This window comes from Chrysemys picta, chromosome 2, assembly GCF_011386835.1.
Source record: "Chrysemys picta bellii isolate R12L10 chromosome 2, ASM1138683v2, whole genome shotgun sequence".
NCBI lineage: Eukaryota > Metazoa > Chordata > Testudines > Emydidae > Chrysemys > Chrysemys picta.
Genome location: NC_088792.1, coordinates 131,281,849 through 131,300,706, shown reverse-complemented (window position 1 = coordinate 131,300,706; position 18,858 = coordinate 131,281,849). Strand labels below are relative to the sequence as shown.

Genomic DNA, 18,858 nt, shown 5'->3' with positions numbered 1-18,858 from the left:
CCCAGGCTCCAATGACTGTCGGAGTGGCCAATCTTTCTTGATGTAGTGGGAATCTCTTGCACGACTATCCCATTCACAGAGAAAACAGCAGTACTTTGTGTATCCAGTCTGCAGACCAAGCAAGAGAGCAACAACCTTTCACGTCGCCACAAAGCTGCCACTGATGTTGGTCATAGTTTATGCAGCTATTTCATGTTGTCATAGGTTTCCTTCATATGGACTGCATGACCAACTGGAATTGATGGCAAAACATTGCCATTAGGCAGTAAAACAGCTTTAAGACTCGTCTTCGATGAATCAATGAACAGTCTCCATTCATCTGGATCGTGAACGATGTTGAGGGCTGCCATCACACCATCAATGTTGTTGCAGGCTACAAGATCACCTTCAATGAAGAAGAATGGGACAAGATCCTTTTGACGGTCACGGAACGTGGAAACCCTAACATCACCTGCCAGGAGATTCCACTGCTGTAGTCTGGAGCCCAACAGCTCTGCCTTACTCTTGAGTAGTTCCAAATCCCTGACAAGGTCATTCAGTTCACCTTGTGTTATGAGGTGTGGTTCAGAGGAGGAGGATGGGAGAAAATGGGGGTCCTGTGACACTGATGGTTCAGGACCAGAAGTTTCATCCTCTTCCTCTTCCTCGTCTGACTCAAGTGAGAATGATTCTGGTGCATCAGGAACCGGCAGTCCTTCTCCGTGGGGTACTGGGCGTATAGCTGATGGAATGTTTGGATAATGCACAGTCCACTTTTTCTTCTTTGACACACCTTTCCCAACTGGAGGCACCATGCAGAAGTAACAATTGCTGGTATGATCTGTTGGCTCTCTCCAAATCATTGGCACTGCAAAAGGCATAGATTTCCTTTTCCTGTTCAACTACTGGTGAAGATTTGTTGCACAAGTGTTGCAGCATATGTGTGAGGCCCACCTCGTGTCCTGATCTCCAATTTTGCAGCCAAAATAAAGGAGATAGGCTTTCTTAACCATAGTGGTTATACTGCGCTTTTGTGATGCAAAAGTCACTTCACCACAAACATAGCAGAAGTTATCTGCACTGTTCACACAAGTACGAGGCATCTCTGCTCACTTTGGCTAAACAGAAATGTGTCCCTTTGCAAAATCAAACACTGACCAATAAGAGAGCACGACACTGTATGATTTCTAGAGCTGATATAGGGCAATTTGTTCAGCAGAGTGATGTAAGCTTCGTTATGATTGCATCATCCATGACTTCTAGGAATAACATGATGCAATTCATATCATGTATGACGCAATACCAGTTTCAGATTGCATCATTCATTGTTTTGCCTAAAAAGCAAGTACTGTCCAAACCCAGTCATAGATTTAGTCATAGATCCAGTCAAAGATGTATTTTAGTCATTTCTGGTTTAAATTGAGATCCCTTCCCTTTAGAACTCACTTATTCCCACCATTCCCAAGTCAAGGGTCGTATATACTGACCCAATAGCATATCTTGAAAACTAGAGCCAATCAACAATTTTAAGCATCATTTTCGTTCTCAGTGACTCAGAATTAGTAAAGTTTGACTACATTTATTTCAGAAGCATTTTGGCTGTAGAGCAGTGTTACCTGCTTGATTGAGGGGTTTCTAAACTTTATGCCATAAACTTACTTCTCATGTGATGAGGTCATGTACATGAGCATACAAGACCCAAGAGTGTGAATGTATAGATGCTATTACCCAAACTATTGGGTAATTTCCCTTTCTAAGTACTTCATGACTTGCAGTGGAATAAAATAGCACCTACTCTGTCAAAATTACAGCAAACTTAACTCTCCACCTTAGGTTTTAGAAAGTGAAAATAGAACTCTGTTGTTGATTTGATTCCTCAAGAGGGATGGAGTATATATGTACTTAAAAATTATCACAGCAGCCTCAGATCCTTAAGGCATTTTTAAAAGGCCAGAACTGTCACGTTTCTTGTGCTGTTTCCAGTATTATTATAGTGGTTTCTCTTGTAGTGCTGCTATTGTTAGTGGTCTGTTAACATTTCCATTAGCAACCCCAGTTTTCAGGCATTTATAACTTGTGCTCTTTAGCTTATTATGACTTGATTATTAATCTATTTTTTCCAACAAAAATAATTTATCATCTACATTAAAGCCTTTTTAATAATCAGAGTGACACAGATGTCTCACATACCTCTTTGCTTTGTTTAATATTCAAATCTAACTAAAAACCAAGCTTACTTTTTAGATGAAAATTTGCAGTTCGTTTTCTTCTGTCTCCCCCTCAAAAACAAATACGTCTTCTAACTAGCTGTGATGTAGTTTGAAAAGTAGCCATTGCCATATGCACTAGCTGCTTTTTTCACAGCTCTCTTTTACTGTTCTTATTACACATTGTGGGCCAAAACTGTGACCCCAGTGCTCCATGTGCACAGACCGCTGCGCCAGTGACTTTGATGGGACCACCCACAGGCACAGGGTATGCTCATACCGATCAATTTGCAGGACAGAGAGCCTGTATTTTTAAAACAAGTGTACAAATCTAAGATTTAAGGAGGGAAAGGAATGTAGTCATTGCAAACAGATCTTTGGTTGAAACTTGGCATCTGGAAATTACAAACCCAGTTGGAATTTTTAATACAAGAAAATAATGATAATTGTTTAAGTGGTGAACAAGAAAAAAAGGGCTCTTGCAATTTCAAACAGTTTTATTTTGCCAAAATTTAACGGAAAATTAAATTTTACATGCTGCTGATCCTCAGTAGGTGCTAAGCGTTTGGGTTTTTTTAATGTCAGTTACAACTGGAAGTGACCAAGATATTTACACTTGAAAAACAACTACAGAATGGTTTATGCACAATAACTATTTCTCAAACTATCTTTTCAATTTTATATTCCTATTTTTTAATTTTAACTAAACAAAATCTTACTTAAATGAATGGAATGTCTATACCATTGATCAGTAATTCTTTATGTATAGCATATCACTGAATGTTATCTGTAGCAATGGTGTCTATAATATGTAGTATTGCATACAACAATATTGGGTACTTAGAATAATGTATTTGTGGCAGCACCAAGAGAGAAATAACATGCTGTCCTTGGACCAGTCACTCACACACACAAATAATGGATAAAAGAATTGAATTTTTAGAAAGAAGTGCTCAGTTCTGTTGGAGAAGAACGTGGATAAACATTTATTCTTCTTCACTTAATATACAGATAGGTGCTCAACTTCAGGTGCGCTTACACTACATGTCTTTGATCACAGATTTTTGGTAGTAGTGCCTGTTGGACCCACTCATGTGCCCTATATATCCTCATGCCCTGCACTGAGGCTGTATAGGGCTATGAGGTTGAACCGCCCTCAGTTCCTTCTCAATCACCTTGGCCTGAGATTGAGCATTAGTGTGCCTTTCTACTCAAAACCATGAACTACTCTAATTAGTCTGTCTTTCTTTCTTTCTTTCTTGTTTGTTTTAGAGGTGTCAGTCTAAATTCCTTCCCCCTTGGGGGTTGGGAACTTTCTCCTCAGATCACCATTGCGCTGGGGTATTCCGTGGCTCACTGGGCTTCAAACGGTGCCTCTCTTTCCAGGAAGCTACCCCGGTTACTGACAAGCACTCACCTTGCATCTGCTGCTTGGGGGAGTTTCATTGCTCCCCTGAAGTTCTCCATTTGCTCTGCTTTTAAAGGCAGGGCTAGGAAGAATTGAGAGATAAGTCTCAGCCTCTTGATGATGGAAGGCTCTCTCCGTCCAGCCTCAGGTCCATGCCAGGATCCCCCCTGGACATTAGCATCGGAGTAAGCACAGGGCCTCTTCAACTTCAGCACATTCACCTGGATCTGCCCAAGGTAAATCTTTGGAGAAGTCCCATGAAAAGATAGCTCATTCTCCTCAGAAGGGGTCTACTTCAAAAAAGTCTGAGTGTCCTCCAAGTAAGTCCGTTTTGGAGACCCACTCTGGATACTACTGAGGCTCCAGGCACTGTCAGTACCAACCTCTTACCCAGGGCTCCAGGCTCTTCTAAGAATAGGGGCACCAAACATGCTTGAGTACCGAGACCATCTGTGCTGCAGAAGCAGAACTCAGCAGCACAGGAATCTAAGCATTCCTCTTCTAAGAAGGCAGTACCTACAATGCCCTCAGTACTATCTGTACCTACATTGACTTCCAAGACATCTTCAGTACCAGGTAAATGCCATGCCTTTCCTATGATCTTGACATTTCCTAAGACATTCTCATTGATACCAACTATATCTACCAAAAGAGTGCAGATGGAGCAGTTTATGCCCTTGGTACTGACAGTGGAACATAGCCCCATACTTCAAACTTACCCGGTACTACCGGAATTCAGATATTCCAAAAATGTAATTTTTTTCAGATTAACCAGAGTATCCCCTGCTAGTGGGTACTGAAAGATTATCTGTACTAACACAAGCACGCTCATCAAGACTGGACCTTTTCCCAATACCGTTTGACTCTCTCACATCTTTGGAGAGTGGTGGAGCTCCCCCGCTTGAGTTCCTTTCTCCAACCTTTGAGGAAAAGGAAGAGTTACATCAAAGATGAGCACATGCCCCCACAACCTGGTTCAAGTACAGTGATTCCACACCCCATGTCCTATGGACTCCTTCAGTGACATATCACCTACAGTTTTGGGGGGCACCTATAATGTCTTGTTTGGGGGTTACAGAAGAAAAAATCCTTCTACCCTATCTAGCTCTCCTCACCTTCCTCAGGTTCAAGAATCCTTTGAGGAGCAGGAGGCCAGAGTAGATAAGGAGGCTACCCCACAGATAAATATTTCTTTTTCTTCCCCAGATGAGATGGTTATGCCTCCCCCATCTTCTATAGCTGATGATTAATGAGATTTCCAGGGGTTAATTAAACATTTTGTAGACTCTTTACAGATCCCCTTGAAGAAAATCAAAGAATCACAGCATAAACTGGATATCCTTCAATGGACTCCTTCTGCCCATGTTGCCCTGCCCATCAATGAGGCACTACTCGATCCTGACAAGACCCTGTGGCAGAGCCCACCAACATATAAAAGAACCAATAAAAATATGTCCCAGCTAAGGACTCTGACTTTTTTTCCCATCCATCCTGCATCCAACTCCCTGATTGTGGAGGCAGTGAATGAATGTGACAAGAAACACCATACTAAAGCCACTCCATACAATAAGGATCAAAAATATCTTGATTATTTGGCCATAAGACCTACTTCTTATCCTATTCAATGGCCCAGATAGTCAGGTCTGGACTCAACCCCAGATGGCCAGTACTCATGTACTATAAGAAAGATGCTAGATGAGTAAATACACAGTATCTAATATGGTTCAGATAAATTCACTTCATTTAAGAGCAATATCCTGAGATCACACAGAGGTAGCATGGTGTGAAAATAAAAATCCATTAAATAAAATTAGATAGGCAGAGGAGCAAAGCTAAAGAAGAAACAGAGGCTGATAATGAACCAAACCTGATAAAGAGAAGCAATCTGGAGATCTGTTTTAAGATATAAGAGAGTGCCTTATGATTTCAGAAGTGAAGAACAAGGCCAGAGTAACAAGAAGGTGCCTGCTGTTTTTTATTTCAACCAACATCCTGCATCAAACCACGTATTTCTATAGGTCTACATTGCTACTGGTCAGTTATGTAAATTAACAAACTGGAATCGTCTGCTTTGAAGGCCAGTGGTAAACTTATGGTAACATAGTTACACTTTTTATTGCACACCCATGCACACAAGTACAGTGGGGGGGGGGATGTATTATTGCTGTGATAAATGTAACATCCTGTAGAACATTTACAATGCTGAACTTTCAATTTCAGAGGGAAGGTTGCATTTTTTGTGGTCTTTGCCATATATGGGACAGATGCTCAGCTGATGTGAATTGACATAGTTTCATTGAAGTTAATGGAACTGTGCCAGTTTACACCAGATGACGATCTGGCATGTATCCTGTCGTTATTTATAGCAAGACATTTAATTTTTCACTCTGATGTGGTTAATTTGTAAGACTTATTTCCATTATTTCCCTCTCTTTATAACTAATACAGACAACTGGTCTGAGTGGTCTGAGTGGTCTGATTGTGATTCATCTGGAGTCCAGTTCCGCGTTCGTCAGTGTATCATTCTATTTCCTGTGGGCAACCAGTGTTCTGGGAACACCACTGAGAGTCGAACTTGTATTTTCGATTCTAACTTCATACCAGGTAAGATCATTTACTTTTAAAGTATAAGTGAAATCATTCACAACAACTCTGCTGCACAGTGCAGAAGGGAGCCAAATCACAGAAGCTATGGAAACTGCCTTGGAGGGGTGTCCCGATGCAAAAGACAGCTTTGTAGTACGCTTCTCATTCCACCACTTCTTCACTATATTTGAGAGTAATGTAGCCGTCCCAAACTCATTTCAGTAAACTTCACTACACTTTGTCCCCATTCATGCGTTACTGACCTGATCAAGTCCCTTTCAAAGTGGTTTCAGGTTTACAAGAATATTGCAGTTCTTGGAGCACAATAGGCACGGCCAGCCCCAGGCATATGCAGAGTGTCCCACCAGACAAAGCCTCTTGCTTTATACTGCCCGCTTTTTTGGCAGTTGTTTCCCAGAATGCACACTGGCACCTTCTAACTTGAAAGATGGATTGTGATGGACCAAATTATAGGGCTATCAGCCTTACATCAATCCCAGGCAAGATGATGGAGCAACTGATACAGAACTTGATGATCAAGAATTAAAGGAGGGTAATATAATTAATGCCAAACAACACAGGTTTATGGAAAATAGATCCTGTCAAACTAAATTGATATTTTAATGAAATTACAAATTTGGTTAATAAAGGTAATAGTGTTGATGTAATATACTTAGACTTCTGTATATTGGACTTAGTACTGCACAACATTTTGATTAAAAAACTAGAATGATCCAAAATTAATATTGCATAAATTAAATTTATCAGTGATCTGGAAGAAAAACCTAAAATCATCACTGATAAAGTTTGTGGATGACAAAATGATTAAGGGAGTGGTAAATAATGAAGAGGACAGGTCACTGATACAAAGTGATCTGGATTGTTTAGTAAGCTGGGCAAAAACAAACGTTATACATTTTAGTATGGCCAAATGTAAAGTTATACATGTAGGAACAAAGAACATAGATCATACTGATAAGATTGGGGATAGTATCGTGGGAAGCAGTGACTCTGAAAAAGATTTGGGGGTTGTGGTGAATAATCAGCTGAACATGAGCTCCTAGTATGACGTTGTGGCCATAAAATGCCTAAACAGGGGAAACTCAGGTAGGAGTAGGAAGGTTATATTACTTCTGTATTTGGCATGGGTGCAAACCACGGCTGGAATACTGTGTCCAGTTCTGGTGTCCACAATTCAAGAGGGTTGTTGATGAACTGGAGAGGGTTCAGAGAAGAACCACAAGAATGATTAAAGATAGGAAAATATGCCTCAAGGAGCTCAGTGTGAATAGCTTAATTTGGAGAAGGATAAGGGTAACTTGATCCAATCTATATGTACCTACAAGTGGAACAAAAAAATTATAATAGAGAGCTTTTCAATCTAGCAGAAAAAGGTATAACAAGATCCAACGGCTGGAAATTAAAACCAGATAAATTCAGACAGGAAATAAATTTTTAACAGGGAAGGTAATTAGCCATTGGAACAATTTACTGTGGGCTGTGGTGGATTCTCCATTTGATGGGAATTTTAAAATCAAGATTGGATGTTTTTCTAAAATTGCTGCTCTAGTTCAAACAGGAATTAATTCAGGGAATTTCTATATGTTATGCAGGAGGTCAGATTAGATGATCACAGTGATCCCTTCTGGCCTTAAAATCTATGAATCTATGAAACCCTCCAAATAGTAGAAATGTACCATGTCCCCATGCATGCCTAACATTGTAAGTAACAACAATGTCACAAACTGAAGAAAACCTTTTGAACCATCCTGGTCAACAACCCTGACAACCTTCACCAGATGATAAAGCTTTCCTGTATACTCAGAGAACAATGACACCAAATTTTACACAGGTTTTGTTTACCATGTGTTCACACCTCACTGGTATTGCTATTACCAGACTAATATGAAAAAGGAGCATATTCGAGGAAAGTGGATGTTGCCTTAATGGACATCCTGGCCTTCATAAACTCTCATGTAAAATTCCTATGGTATTTAATAAGGGTGAAACCAATGGGGTTCTGTAGAAATTAAATAAAATTCTATACATATGATTCTGCAAACCTGAGAGAATTTAATAGGAAGCTACATCCTAAAATTCTTAAAGTAAGCTTTAGGTGAGATTCACTAGAGACCTGCTCCTGCTCCCATTTAAGTTAATGAGAAAACTCCAGTTGACTATAATGGAGCAGGAGCAGGCCTCAGGAAAGAATGGGTGACAGGGTTGTTTTTAAGCCATCTTTACCCCTTCCAAATTCTGAGCCCTAGGACTGCTTTAAGTTTCAGAATGTTATTGTTCTCTGGTAAATTCTATGAGCCCTATGGCCTGGTCTACATCACCAACTTATGTCTGTATAACTGCGTCGCTCAGGGGCGTGGCTTTTCCACACCCCTGATTGACATAGTTATACCAACATAACCCCCAGTGTAGACAGTGCTGTGTCGACAGGAGAGCTTCTCCCGTTGACATAGCTACCACCTCTCGGGGAGGTGGAATACCTATGCTGACAAGATAATCTCTCCCATCGGTGTAGGTAGCATCTTCACTAAGTACTACAGTGGCGCACTAAGGGCTTGTCTACACTGGCAAGTTTTGTCAATGAAACTAATGTCAACAAGGAAAAATCGACAAAAGCAAAGTCGCCAAAGCGTGTCTACATTTGCTCCATCTGTCGACAAATTGTGTCCACATTCGGGGCACCATTGTTGACGGCGAGAGCAATGGACTGTGGGTATGAATCCCACAGTGCCTAGCGACACCATCCATTTTTAGGTGTTGTGGGAATGTGGAAATGGAGCATGGTGCATCCTGGGACATGCAAAATGTACCATCATGCACCGCTTTGTGTCCCAGCCTCCAATGGTTTCTGGCTTCCTTTCGCGCCGTTTTTCCAACTGTCAGTCTTTTGTACTGCGCGCCAGCATCTGCAGTGAGAGAGGATGGATCCCGCACTTCTCTTCTATGTGCTGTTAACTGTCGTGAGGACATCGCGCATGGCAGCAGAGTTACTCGCAGAGTTACTAGCAAAGTTACTGACAGAGGATGAATCACAGGCACCCAAATGTGATATGGACAGCAGCTACTTATCAGTACTTTGTGCACTCGCAGAGCAGCTGCATACGGTAGACCATCACTTTTGGGCTAGGAAAACAAGCACTGATTGGTGGGATCGTATTGTCATGCAGATGTGGGATGACGACTGGTGAGTACAGAACTTTAGGATGCGTAAAGCAACCTTCATGGAGCTATGTGCTGAGCTGGCCCCTGACCTGCGGCGCAAGGACACCAGATTGAGAGCTGCCCTTTCAGTAGAGAAGTGCGTTGCAATCGCTGTGTGGAAGCTGGCGAATCCAGACTGCTACCAGTCAGTTGCAAATCAATTTGAAGTCCCCTGTTGGGGCTGTATTACTCCAAGTGTGCAGGGCAATAAATCACATCCTGCTGTGGAGGACCGTGACTCTGGGAAATGTGCATGAAATAGTGGATGGCTTTGCAGAGATGGGTTTCTCTAACTGCGGTGGGGCGATTGATGGCACACACATTCCAATTTTAGCGCCAGACCACCTTGCCTCTGAATACATCAGTAGGAAGGGATGCTTCTCCATGGTGTTGCAGGCACTTGTGGATCACCGGGGGTGTTTCATGGACATCAATGCAGGCTGGTCTTGAAAGGTGCATGAAGCACGCATCTTCAGGAACAGTGGCCTATACACAAAGATGCAGGCGGGGACTTTCTTTCCAGATCACAAGATCACAGTGGGGGATGTGGAAATGCCCAGAGTAATCCTGGGAGACCCGGCTTACCTCCTACAGCCCTGGCTCATGAAACCTTCCACAGGGCACCTGAACTGCAGCAAGGAGTGTTTTAACAACAGGCTGAGAGGTGCTGCATGGTAGTCGAATGTGCCTTTGGCCGTTTGAAAGGTCGCTGGAGGTGTCTCAGTGGCAGGCTAGACCTTACCGAAGATAATATTCCCGTGGTCATAGGCGTGTGCTGCACTTTGCATAATCTGTGTGAATCTGAGGTGAAATGTTTGCTCAGGTGTGGAGCACCCCAATCATGGTGAGTGTCGGGAGTGGAGGAAGGCGGTTGTGCGTATGGACAAAACAGTCACAGCTTGCAGGGCAGCTTTGCAAGGAACTCGTTCTAAAATTATCACACACTTTTTCACAGGCAGCCAACCTGCTGGCTGACATCTCTCTGCTGCAGGTAACCAGGGAAACCAGGGCACAACTACTGCATGCTTGCGGCGTTCACCCTGGTCTATATGCAGCTCAGCTGTGTGCCACTTTGGTCCCAGCTCCATTGATTGCTAAATGGTATGGTACAGTTTCCTACAATGGGGGAACTAACAAGGCTGCAATCCCTTGGAATCTGCGGCAGAGGATTAACAAGTACCTCTTGGAAACTTTCCAGAGCCTATCTCTGGAGGTCTCGATGTCCATCGATACCCTGCTTGGCCATGCAGATTAGTTACACCGGGCAATGTCCGGATCACAGGAAAGAGTACTTACCTCCCACTTTTTGATTCCTTACACAAGCCACGGCTACTTACCTGGCGTCTCATCTGCTTCCTGCTCCCCATTGAGCACTTCTAGAGTGGAGAAAAGTTCCTGGCTGCCTGCCCCACCGGGCGACCCTAGTGGGAGCTCCACATCCTCTTCTAGCTCGACTTCTTCATCCAGAATTTCAGCATCCGGGTTACCCCCTCTTTCTGCTGCCTCCAAAGTATCCACAGGCTATCGGCAATGGAGGTGGGGTCACCACCAAGGATAGCATTCAGCTCTTATAGAAGCGGCAGGTCTTAGGTGCAGCACCAGAGCGATGGTTCTCCTCACGCGCCTTATGGTACGCCTGTCTCAGCTCCTTTATCTTCGCTCTGCACTGCTGCGTGTCCTGATCGTAGCCCTTTTTGCACAAGCCTCGAGAAATTTGCCCATATGTGTCCCGATTCCTACGGATCACTCGCAGCTGCGACTGAGCAGACTCGTTTCCCCGTATACTGATCATATCCAACACCTCAGTGGTGGTCCCAGCGGGAGCATGTTTGTTGTGATAGCCAGCTATGCTCACCTGGGAAGCTTATCTGGGAAGCCAGCAAGCAGGAAATGAGATTTAAAATTTTGCAAGGAAGAGGGGCGGGTTGGCTGCAGGGCAGTGGAGTTCAAACCGCTGACCAGAGCAGCAGCATGCAAATTGTGGGACACTTTCTGGAGACCAATAAAATTGAAAAAAAGCTGTGGTGTCTACACTGGCTGTTTGTCGACAATAAAGGGAGAGGAAAAGACAGAACTCTCTTGCAGGGGTGGAAGTTTTCTGTTGCCAAAACTGGGCATTTTTTTTTCTAAAAAAGTCACATTTCAGTGTGTACGCTATCACTGTTTTGTAGCCAAAAGGCAGTTTTTGGCGACAAAACTTGCCAGTGTAGACAAGCCCGAAGTATAGACAAGTCCTATGCTATAAGGGAAATTGGTGAACAGCAGTCTTTAAATGAAAAAATCGTATTCCTTAACTTCCTAAACATTAACATATTCCTCCTCCAGAATTAGGAGTGAGGTGTCTACTCACCTATTCACCTTACTCCTCATCAGCTAATAACTACACAATTGAGAATGTTGTATAAAAATGCGACATTTCACTCAGGTATCAGATTTCCCCAAGTCTCTTCCTTGCCCATCCCTCTTGTTTTTGACAGCTCTCTGGATATTATGTGGCTTAATATGACAATACCCCATTAACCCAGTCTTGAAAAACTGTCATTAAATTTACTCACCTGTCCTTTACTGTTGTGATTGATGAGGATGATGATAAAGTAATGATACTTTATTAGTCAGAAAATAACTCACCTCAGGAAAAGGATCAAGTAGAATTTTGCCAGGCTTTTTAACCAAATAGTCTTGTACCTCACAGGGACTGGAGGCTTCCCAGTTCTTATATCTGGCCACATAGGGCCAGAACTTCTGATGCTGTAAATATGCATAGTTCCATTGATTTTAATGGAGATGTGCTGATTTACACCAGCTGGGGATTTGGCTATTCAATATAACAACATTCTACATATTCTTTTCATTCTACTTAGTCTGCATTGCTGTCTGTATTAATTGCCTAAGAGATATGATTTAGTTTTTGATTTTTCAGGACTTTGGAGATATTCATCTAATTTGCACAATCCTCGTGTGTAAAACAGATAGCCATATACTACAGCAGTTGGTATGGAAATCATTTCATGTCATGCATAACTATTAGGTTAATAACTGGTTACAACATTAAATAGGTTTAGCTGTGCCTCAAGTCTTTAACTCCTACATGACTGCTAAATACCTTGATAAGACAATTATATTATGTGTCATTCTTCAACATTTCCTCAGATTTACAACTGTATTATGTTTTTTATCACTGCTGTCTCTTAAATCCCCAAAACAGTATGGGCGGCAACACTGTATTGGTATTAAAAATCATCTTTTCCTCTATGCACATAAAAAACCAGCAGTCTATTCACAGACAAAATAATGACAGCTTCCTCTGTAATTTGAAATGTAATTATGTTTGTTCAGAACAGCAACCTTTTTTCCTGTAACTTAAAATGTATGCAATAGAGAAGTATGATGAGATCAATAAGTTTAAATGATGTTTGTTTGTATGACTGTTGCACAGTAAATAGGAATAAATTTGAAACCAGTAACATTTTTATTTCTCATCCAAAACAAATGAAAAAAATCAAAGTGAAAAAAGGAGGATTCTGGGAACTCCCACATCATATTTGTTCATCTTCCTCGTGGCTTTAAAACAAGATTTAGTAAGATTGAAATACTATTAGTAACCCAGTTACTAGAATTTAAAATGCACATGGCATTTTGGACAGCACTCATTTTTAAAAAAAAAATGGAATGAGGAATGTTTGATTAATAATAAACTATTTTATTACATTATTGAAATCACCTCCTCTCTGGCCTTCCCAATTCCTATCCCCCACCCCTTCAGTCCATCCAGAATGCAGCAGCTAACCTCATCTTCTTTCCCCATCCCTTAAACCAGGGGTTCTCAACCTTTTTCTTTCTGAGGCCCACCTACAACATGCTATCAAAATTGTACTGCCCACCTGTACCACCACAACTGTTTTTCTGCATATAAAGCCGGGCCGATGTTAAGGGGCAAAAGCAGGGCAATTGCCCGGGGCCCCACAAAGCTAAATTGCTGAGGATTCAACTTCAGCCCCAGGTGGTAGGGCTTGGGGCCCTGCAATATTCCTTGCAGTCCTCTGTGGTGGGACTTTGGCTTTCTGGCCAGGGTCCTAATGAGTCTAATGCCGACCATGCTTGGCTGACCCCCTGAAATCTGCCCGTGGCCCCCCAGGGGGCCCTGGACCCCTGGTTGAGAACCACTGCCTTAGACCACATAATTCTCTCTTTTTGAATGTTTCAATTCCCTCCCCCTCACCCATCAAATCAAATTTAATTCCTGTCCTTGCTTTCAAAGATCTACCCCCAACACCAGCATATCTTCTCTATTCAAACCACCTCTCCCCTTTACTCAGTTAGTTATGCCAGTCTCCCCCAATTCCTTTTTTCCCTCCTCTTATGCCTTAGTTTAGACCTTCTTCCACACCATCCCATGTGCCTGGATTGAGCTCCCTCTTCTAGTATGTGAGGTTCCCTCCCTCTTATCATTCAGATCCCCCCTGAAAAGTTGCTCCTGTGATGCCCACAAATGCTAATCCATATCAGCATTAAACTATTGCCATCCTGTGTATTTCCCAGCATGTTTTTATTTTCCTGTCTTTTGGTTTGTAAACTGCTTGGGGGCAGGGATTATCTGTGCTTTATCCAGACAAATTGCACTGTCAGCACATAACCAACAAAAATAATATTTTGTCTGGACTGGAAATTTCGTCTTTGAAATGTGCCAAGGTTCATTTCACAGCTGAATGAAGATAATGCAGAAAGGGTCTGAGGCATGTAAGATGTGCAAAGTCCAAGATCTCTGTTCCACATCTTCTAGTAAAGTATGTACTTCAGCATAAAATGGGACTGGACATAGAATCAGTTTTAAAGCCAGTTCTAGGAGTGTTGCCCATGATTCTTTTCTCCATCTCCAGCAATCTTTTCTTGTTAATATAACCCACACACACACCCCTCAAATCACCCTAAATAGCTACCAAAACAATATTGGGGTCTGGGGTCTGCTTAATTGGCTCTCTAAATACACAAAAGTGTCTATTTTGTCTCTGTTCTTGTAGAAATTCTTCAAGAGTTTGCACATGTCCATTCCACTGTAGGTGTGTTCACATCAATGCACAGTTTTGGAAATTTTTCCGTCAGCGATACCTGTCAGGTTGGCATACGCACCTTCTTCTTCAAGTGATTGCTCATGTGTATTCCACTGTAGGTGTGCGTGCTCTCCACGTGCACCGGTGTCGGAGGTTTTCCCCCTAGGAGTACCGGTAGTGGGGGAGCACGCCCCATGATCCCTGGAGTGGCGCCTGCCTGGCACGGTATAATAGCTGCGCGCTCCCCCCACTCCCAGTTCCTTCTTGCCGCCAGTGAAGGTGCGTCGGAACTGCTTAGCTCCAGCCTTGCTGTAGCTTGTCCCCAGAACTGATCATTCACTAGTACCTGTAGTCAGTTTAGTTTTCAGTAAAGTTTAGTTAGTTAGTGAACCCGGGCCAGGGCATGCCCCGTGCCCCGGGATTTAAGTCGTGCGGCTCCTGTAGGCGTTTTATGCTAAGGAGTGACCCGCACACAAACTGTCTGTGCGGCATCGGTACGCGGAGACCCTCGGATATCTTCGACTAGTCGGCACTGCTCCCCTTCCACGGGGCATATCAAGAGGACCGGAAAGACTCCCTCTTCGCAACGGCACAGAGGGAAGTCTGGGACAGAGCCTAGGCCCATGTCGGGTAATCCTCGGTCCCCATCGGGCCCTAGGCCTCCGACTCACACAGAGCAAAGTAGCCCGGCCTCTTCGGAGCAGGCCTTTCCAGATGTCCAGATGCCATCTACGCCCGAAGCCCTCCAGGTGGCTACGGACGTCATGTCCATGCCGGTGCCGGGAGCGCCGTCAATGTCGGCCCCACGCTCCAGAGGCAACCCGCCGCTGGGATCACCGCAGTTGCCGCTGGCCCGGTACCGGTCCCAGTTGAGGGAACATTCCCGACACTGCTCACTGCCCAGTGGCCGTTCAGGGCTCAGTCTTCACGGAGCGAGCACAGACAGGACCATGGCGGACGTCGCCAATGGTCCTCATCTTGAAGGCGGTACCACAGTCGGCTGCGGCATGACCATCGACGCCGTTCCTGCTCAGAATCCCGCTCAAAGTCTCCACCAAGGCACCGTAGCTCCGAGCGTCGATCGCCAGCTCCTCGCCGTCCCAGTCCGCCCGTCTAGACCGCTCGCGGAGCAGCCACTACCTTTGGTGCTGTACTCCCGCCTCGAGGTTGTGGTCCCGTCATCGACATAGATCCCGGCACCACCGGCACTCCCAGTCTGGAGGCAGCAGCATGTCGTACGCCAACCCGACCTCCGCTCACAGCCGCCAGTCTACAGGCCAGGCAGGCCAGCCTGATCAGCTGGTCCTGCCGGTGCCTCAGCAAGTGTAGTGGCACTGTGCGTCATGGCCGGCCCAGTGGTACCAGTGGGCACCGTGGCCTCCGGCACAGCCCCTGGTGGGGGCTTTCTTGGTGGCCGGGGTGTCAGAAGCACCATCAGCCTCCATCCCTAGACCGCTGAGGAAAGAGTTGACGGGACCCACTTCCTCGTTGCCATGCCCAGAGTCCAACCAGGGGGTGGATCCTCCGGTGCTGGCCGATACCCAAAGCATTGCACCGGCTTCCTCACCCCGTCTGGAGGAGCTCATTGCGTCCCCGCCCCTCTCTGTCCCACAGGAGGACTACCGGGCCCATCAAGAATTACTAAAAAGGGTGGCAGCGAGCCTCCATCTCCAGGCAGAGGAAATGTTCAATGTTCTGTCCTCTTCGGCACCGGGCAGGGGGCCTTGCCGCTCCATGAAGGGGTGGCGAATATTTCACATGCCCTGTGGAAAACACCAGCCTCGTTGGCTCCCATCTCTAAGAAGGCGGAGCGCAAGTACTTTGTACCCACTAAAGGGCGCGAGTATTTGTATACCTACACGGTGCCCAACTCCTTGGTGGTCAAGTCGGTCAACCACAGGGAGTGACAGGGGCAGCCAGCCCCAATCCCAAAGAACAAAGACTCTTGGAGGCTGGATGCTTTCGGGAGAAAAATGTATTCGTCATCAGGCTTCCAGTTGAGAGTAGCAGATCATCAGGCTCTCCTGGGTCGCTACGAGATTAATCTATGGGGATCCCTCCCCAAGTTCGAGGATTCCCTCCAGGAGCACGATAGAAAGGAGTTTAAGGCGCTCGTGGAGAAAGGGGTAGCTGCCGCAAGGGCGTCCCTGCAGGCTGCTTAGGATGCAGCGGACGCGGCCGCACGGTCCATGGCCTCAGCGATGTCCATGAGATGGGCATCCTGGCTTCTGCTCTCTGGGCTATCCAGCGAAGCGCAGTCGCCGATGCAGGATCTCCCTTTTAACGGGAAGGCACTGTTTGCAGATGAAACGGACACAAGGCTGCACGGCATGAAAGACTCCTGGACGACCCTCCAGACCCTAGGCCTCTATGTCCCTCCTCTGGCAAAACCCAAGTTCAAGCCACAGCAGGCTCCCGCCCAGGCTGCCCTCCCAAAATACGAAGCTGCCCATAAGAAGCAATGGGACTATAAGAAACGCCCGCAAAGACGATACCGGCCTGCCCCCCAGTCTGGGTCCTCTAAGGGCAAGCAGGTGGGTAAAAGGCGGTTTTGACGGGACACTCGGGGGTACTCCGCCAGTTTTCAGCAGGGATCCATGCCCAATAAAGCTCCCTTTCTCCAATCGGTTGTGTGCTTTCCTCCCGGAATGGTCACGGGTCACCTCGGACCGTTGGGTCCTCAACACCATCTCCCGAGGTTACACCCTCCAGTTTACCTCCTACCCGCCCAACCACTCCCCACCCCCATCCCTCTTCGGGGACCCATTGCACGAGGCTCTGCTCAAGCAGGAGGTCGTGAGGCTCCTGGAACTAGGATCAATAGAGGCAGTGCACACGGAGTTCCTGGGCAAGGGGTATTACTCCCGGGATTTCCTTATCCCGAAGGCCAAAGGGGGGCTCAGACCCATACTGGACCTGCGAGGTCTGAACCAGTACTTGGTAAAATGGTTTCCCTGGCCTCCATCATCCCCTCCCTGGATCCCAGGGATTGTATGTGGCCCTTGATCTACAGGATGCATACTTCCACATCCACCTATTCGAGGGGCACAGGCGCGTCCTCCATTTTGTGTTGGGACAGAATCACTACCAATTCACGGTCCTTCCGTTTGGTCTGTCCACTGCCCCCAGGGTCTTTACAAAGTGCACGTCGGTAGTAGCAGCCTATTTCAGGCGCCGGGGGGTCCAGATATTCCCCTATCTGGACGACTGACTGGTCAAGGGCACCTCCCGGTCGCAGGTGAGGGATCATGTGGCACTCCTCCTGTCCACATGCACCGCCCTGGGCCTGTTGGTAAACAACACCCGAGTCCACGTTAGTCCCGGTCCAACACATAGAGTTTATCATGGCGCTCCTAGACGCAACATCGGCCAGGGCCTCTCTCCCCCCAGACAGGTTCGAGACCCTGAAAGGGCTCATGGACTCTATCGTAAGGTTCCCGGTGATGACAGCCAGGTCCTGCCTACAACTGTTCGGTCACATATCGGCGTGCACGTACGGTCCACCACGCCAGGCTCAGGATGAGGCCCCTCCAGCTTGGGCTGGCCTCACAGTTCTCCCAAGCCAGGGACAGGTTGGACAAGGTCCTTACCGTGCCGAACTCGGTGATAATATTTTAAAGACAAGAATTCTCCACAGTGGTAGAAGAGGGCAAATTAGTGGCCAGCTTAGATGCGTCTGACTCTGCAGCTCAGCCATGGCTTTGGCCATTACTAGACAGCAGTGCTCGTGGCTGCCGTTGTCTGTTTTCCCCCAGAGGTTCAACAGACCTTTCAGTACCTCCCATTTGAGGATCCTTCACTCTTTTCTGAGAAAGTTGATGAGAGGCTGCATAGTTCCAAGGATTCAAGAGTGACCTTTAAGTCGCTGGGTATTTATACACTGATGGCAAAAATAAAGCTGTTTTGCCCACAGCAGTCCTCCCTGTATCCAGTTTTCATGCTTTGTACCCAGGACCTATCCAGAAAGAAGGGCAGAGGTTACAAGAAGTGCTGGGTACCTCTCTCCTCCTCTGCAACTGCCAGTTCATCTAGACAAGATGGGTCCTCCAAACAAGCATTTTGACACATTGGTGGAGGTCATACTACCACTCCCAACATCTTTTCCCACCCCTATATTTGCCTGTCATCTATCCTATTTCCTAAATGCTTGGTCCTACATCACCATGGATTGTTGGGTCTTAAGCACAGTGAAAGTGGGATACACCTTTCAGTTTGTTTCTGTTCCCACTCCCACCGCCCTTCCCTGTCTGTCATTAGGGACCACTCTCCTGAGGTCATTCTACTGCAGGAGATGCAATCCCTTCTACTTGTGGGAAATATAGAGGACGTTTCCCTGTTTCCTGCTACTTCCTAAGCTGGACAGCAAAAGGGGGTCTCAAGGCTATTTTAGATCTAAGAGAGCTCATATAGT

At 45.6% G+C, this 18,858-nt stretch overlaps 1 protein-coding gene across 3 annotated transcripts in view; it reads left to right on the top strand.

Moving 5' to 3' along the window:
- SEMA5A (semaphorin 5A) overlaps nucleotides 1-18,858 on the top strand; it is a 635,454-nt gene that overhangs the window by 606,098 nt on the left and 10,498 nt on the right. For all 3 annotated transcript variants that reach the window (XM_042859868.2, XM_042859867.2, XM_065584224.1), the window contains exon 19: nucleotides 6,043-6,198. In XM_042859868.2, the coding sequence (XP_042715802.2) occupies nucleotides 6,043-6,198 (156 nt within the window). The remainder of the gene's footprint in view (nucleotides 1-6,042; nucleotides 6,199-18,858) is intronic.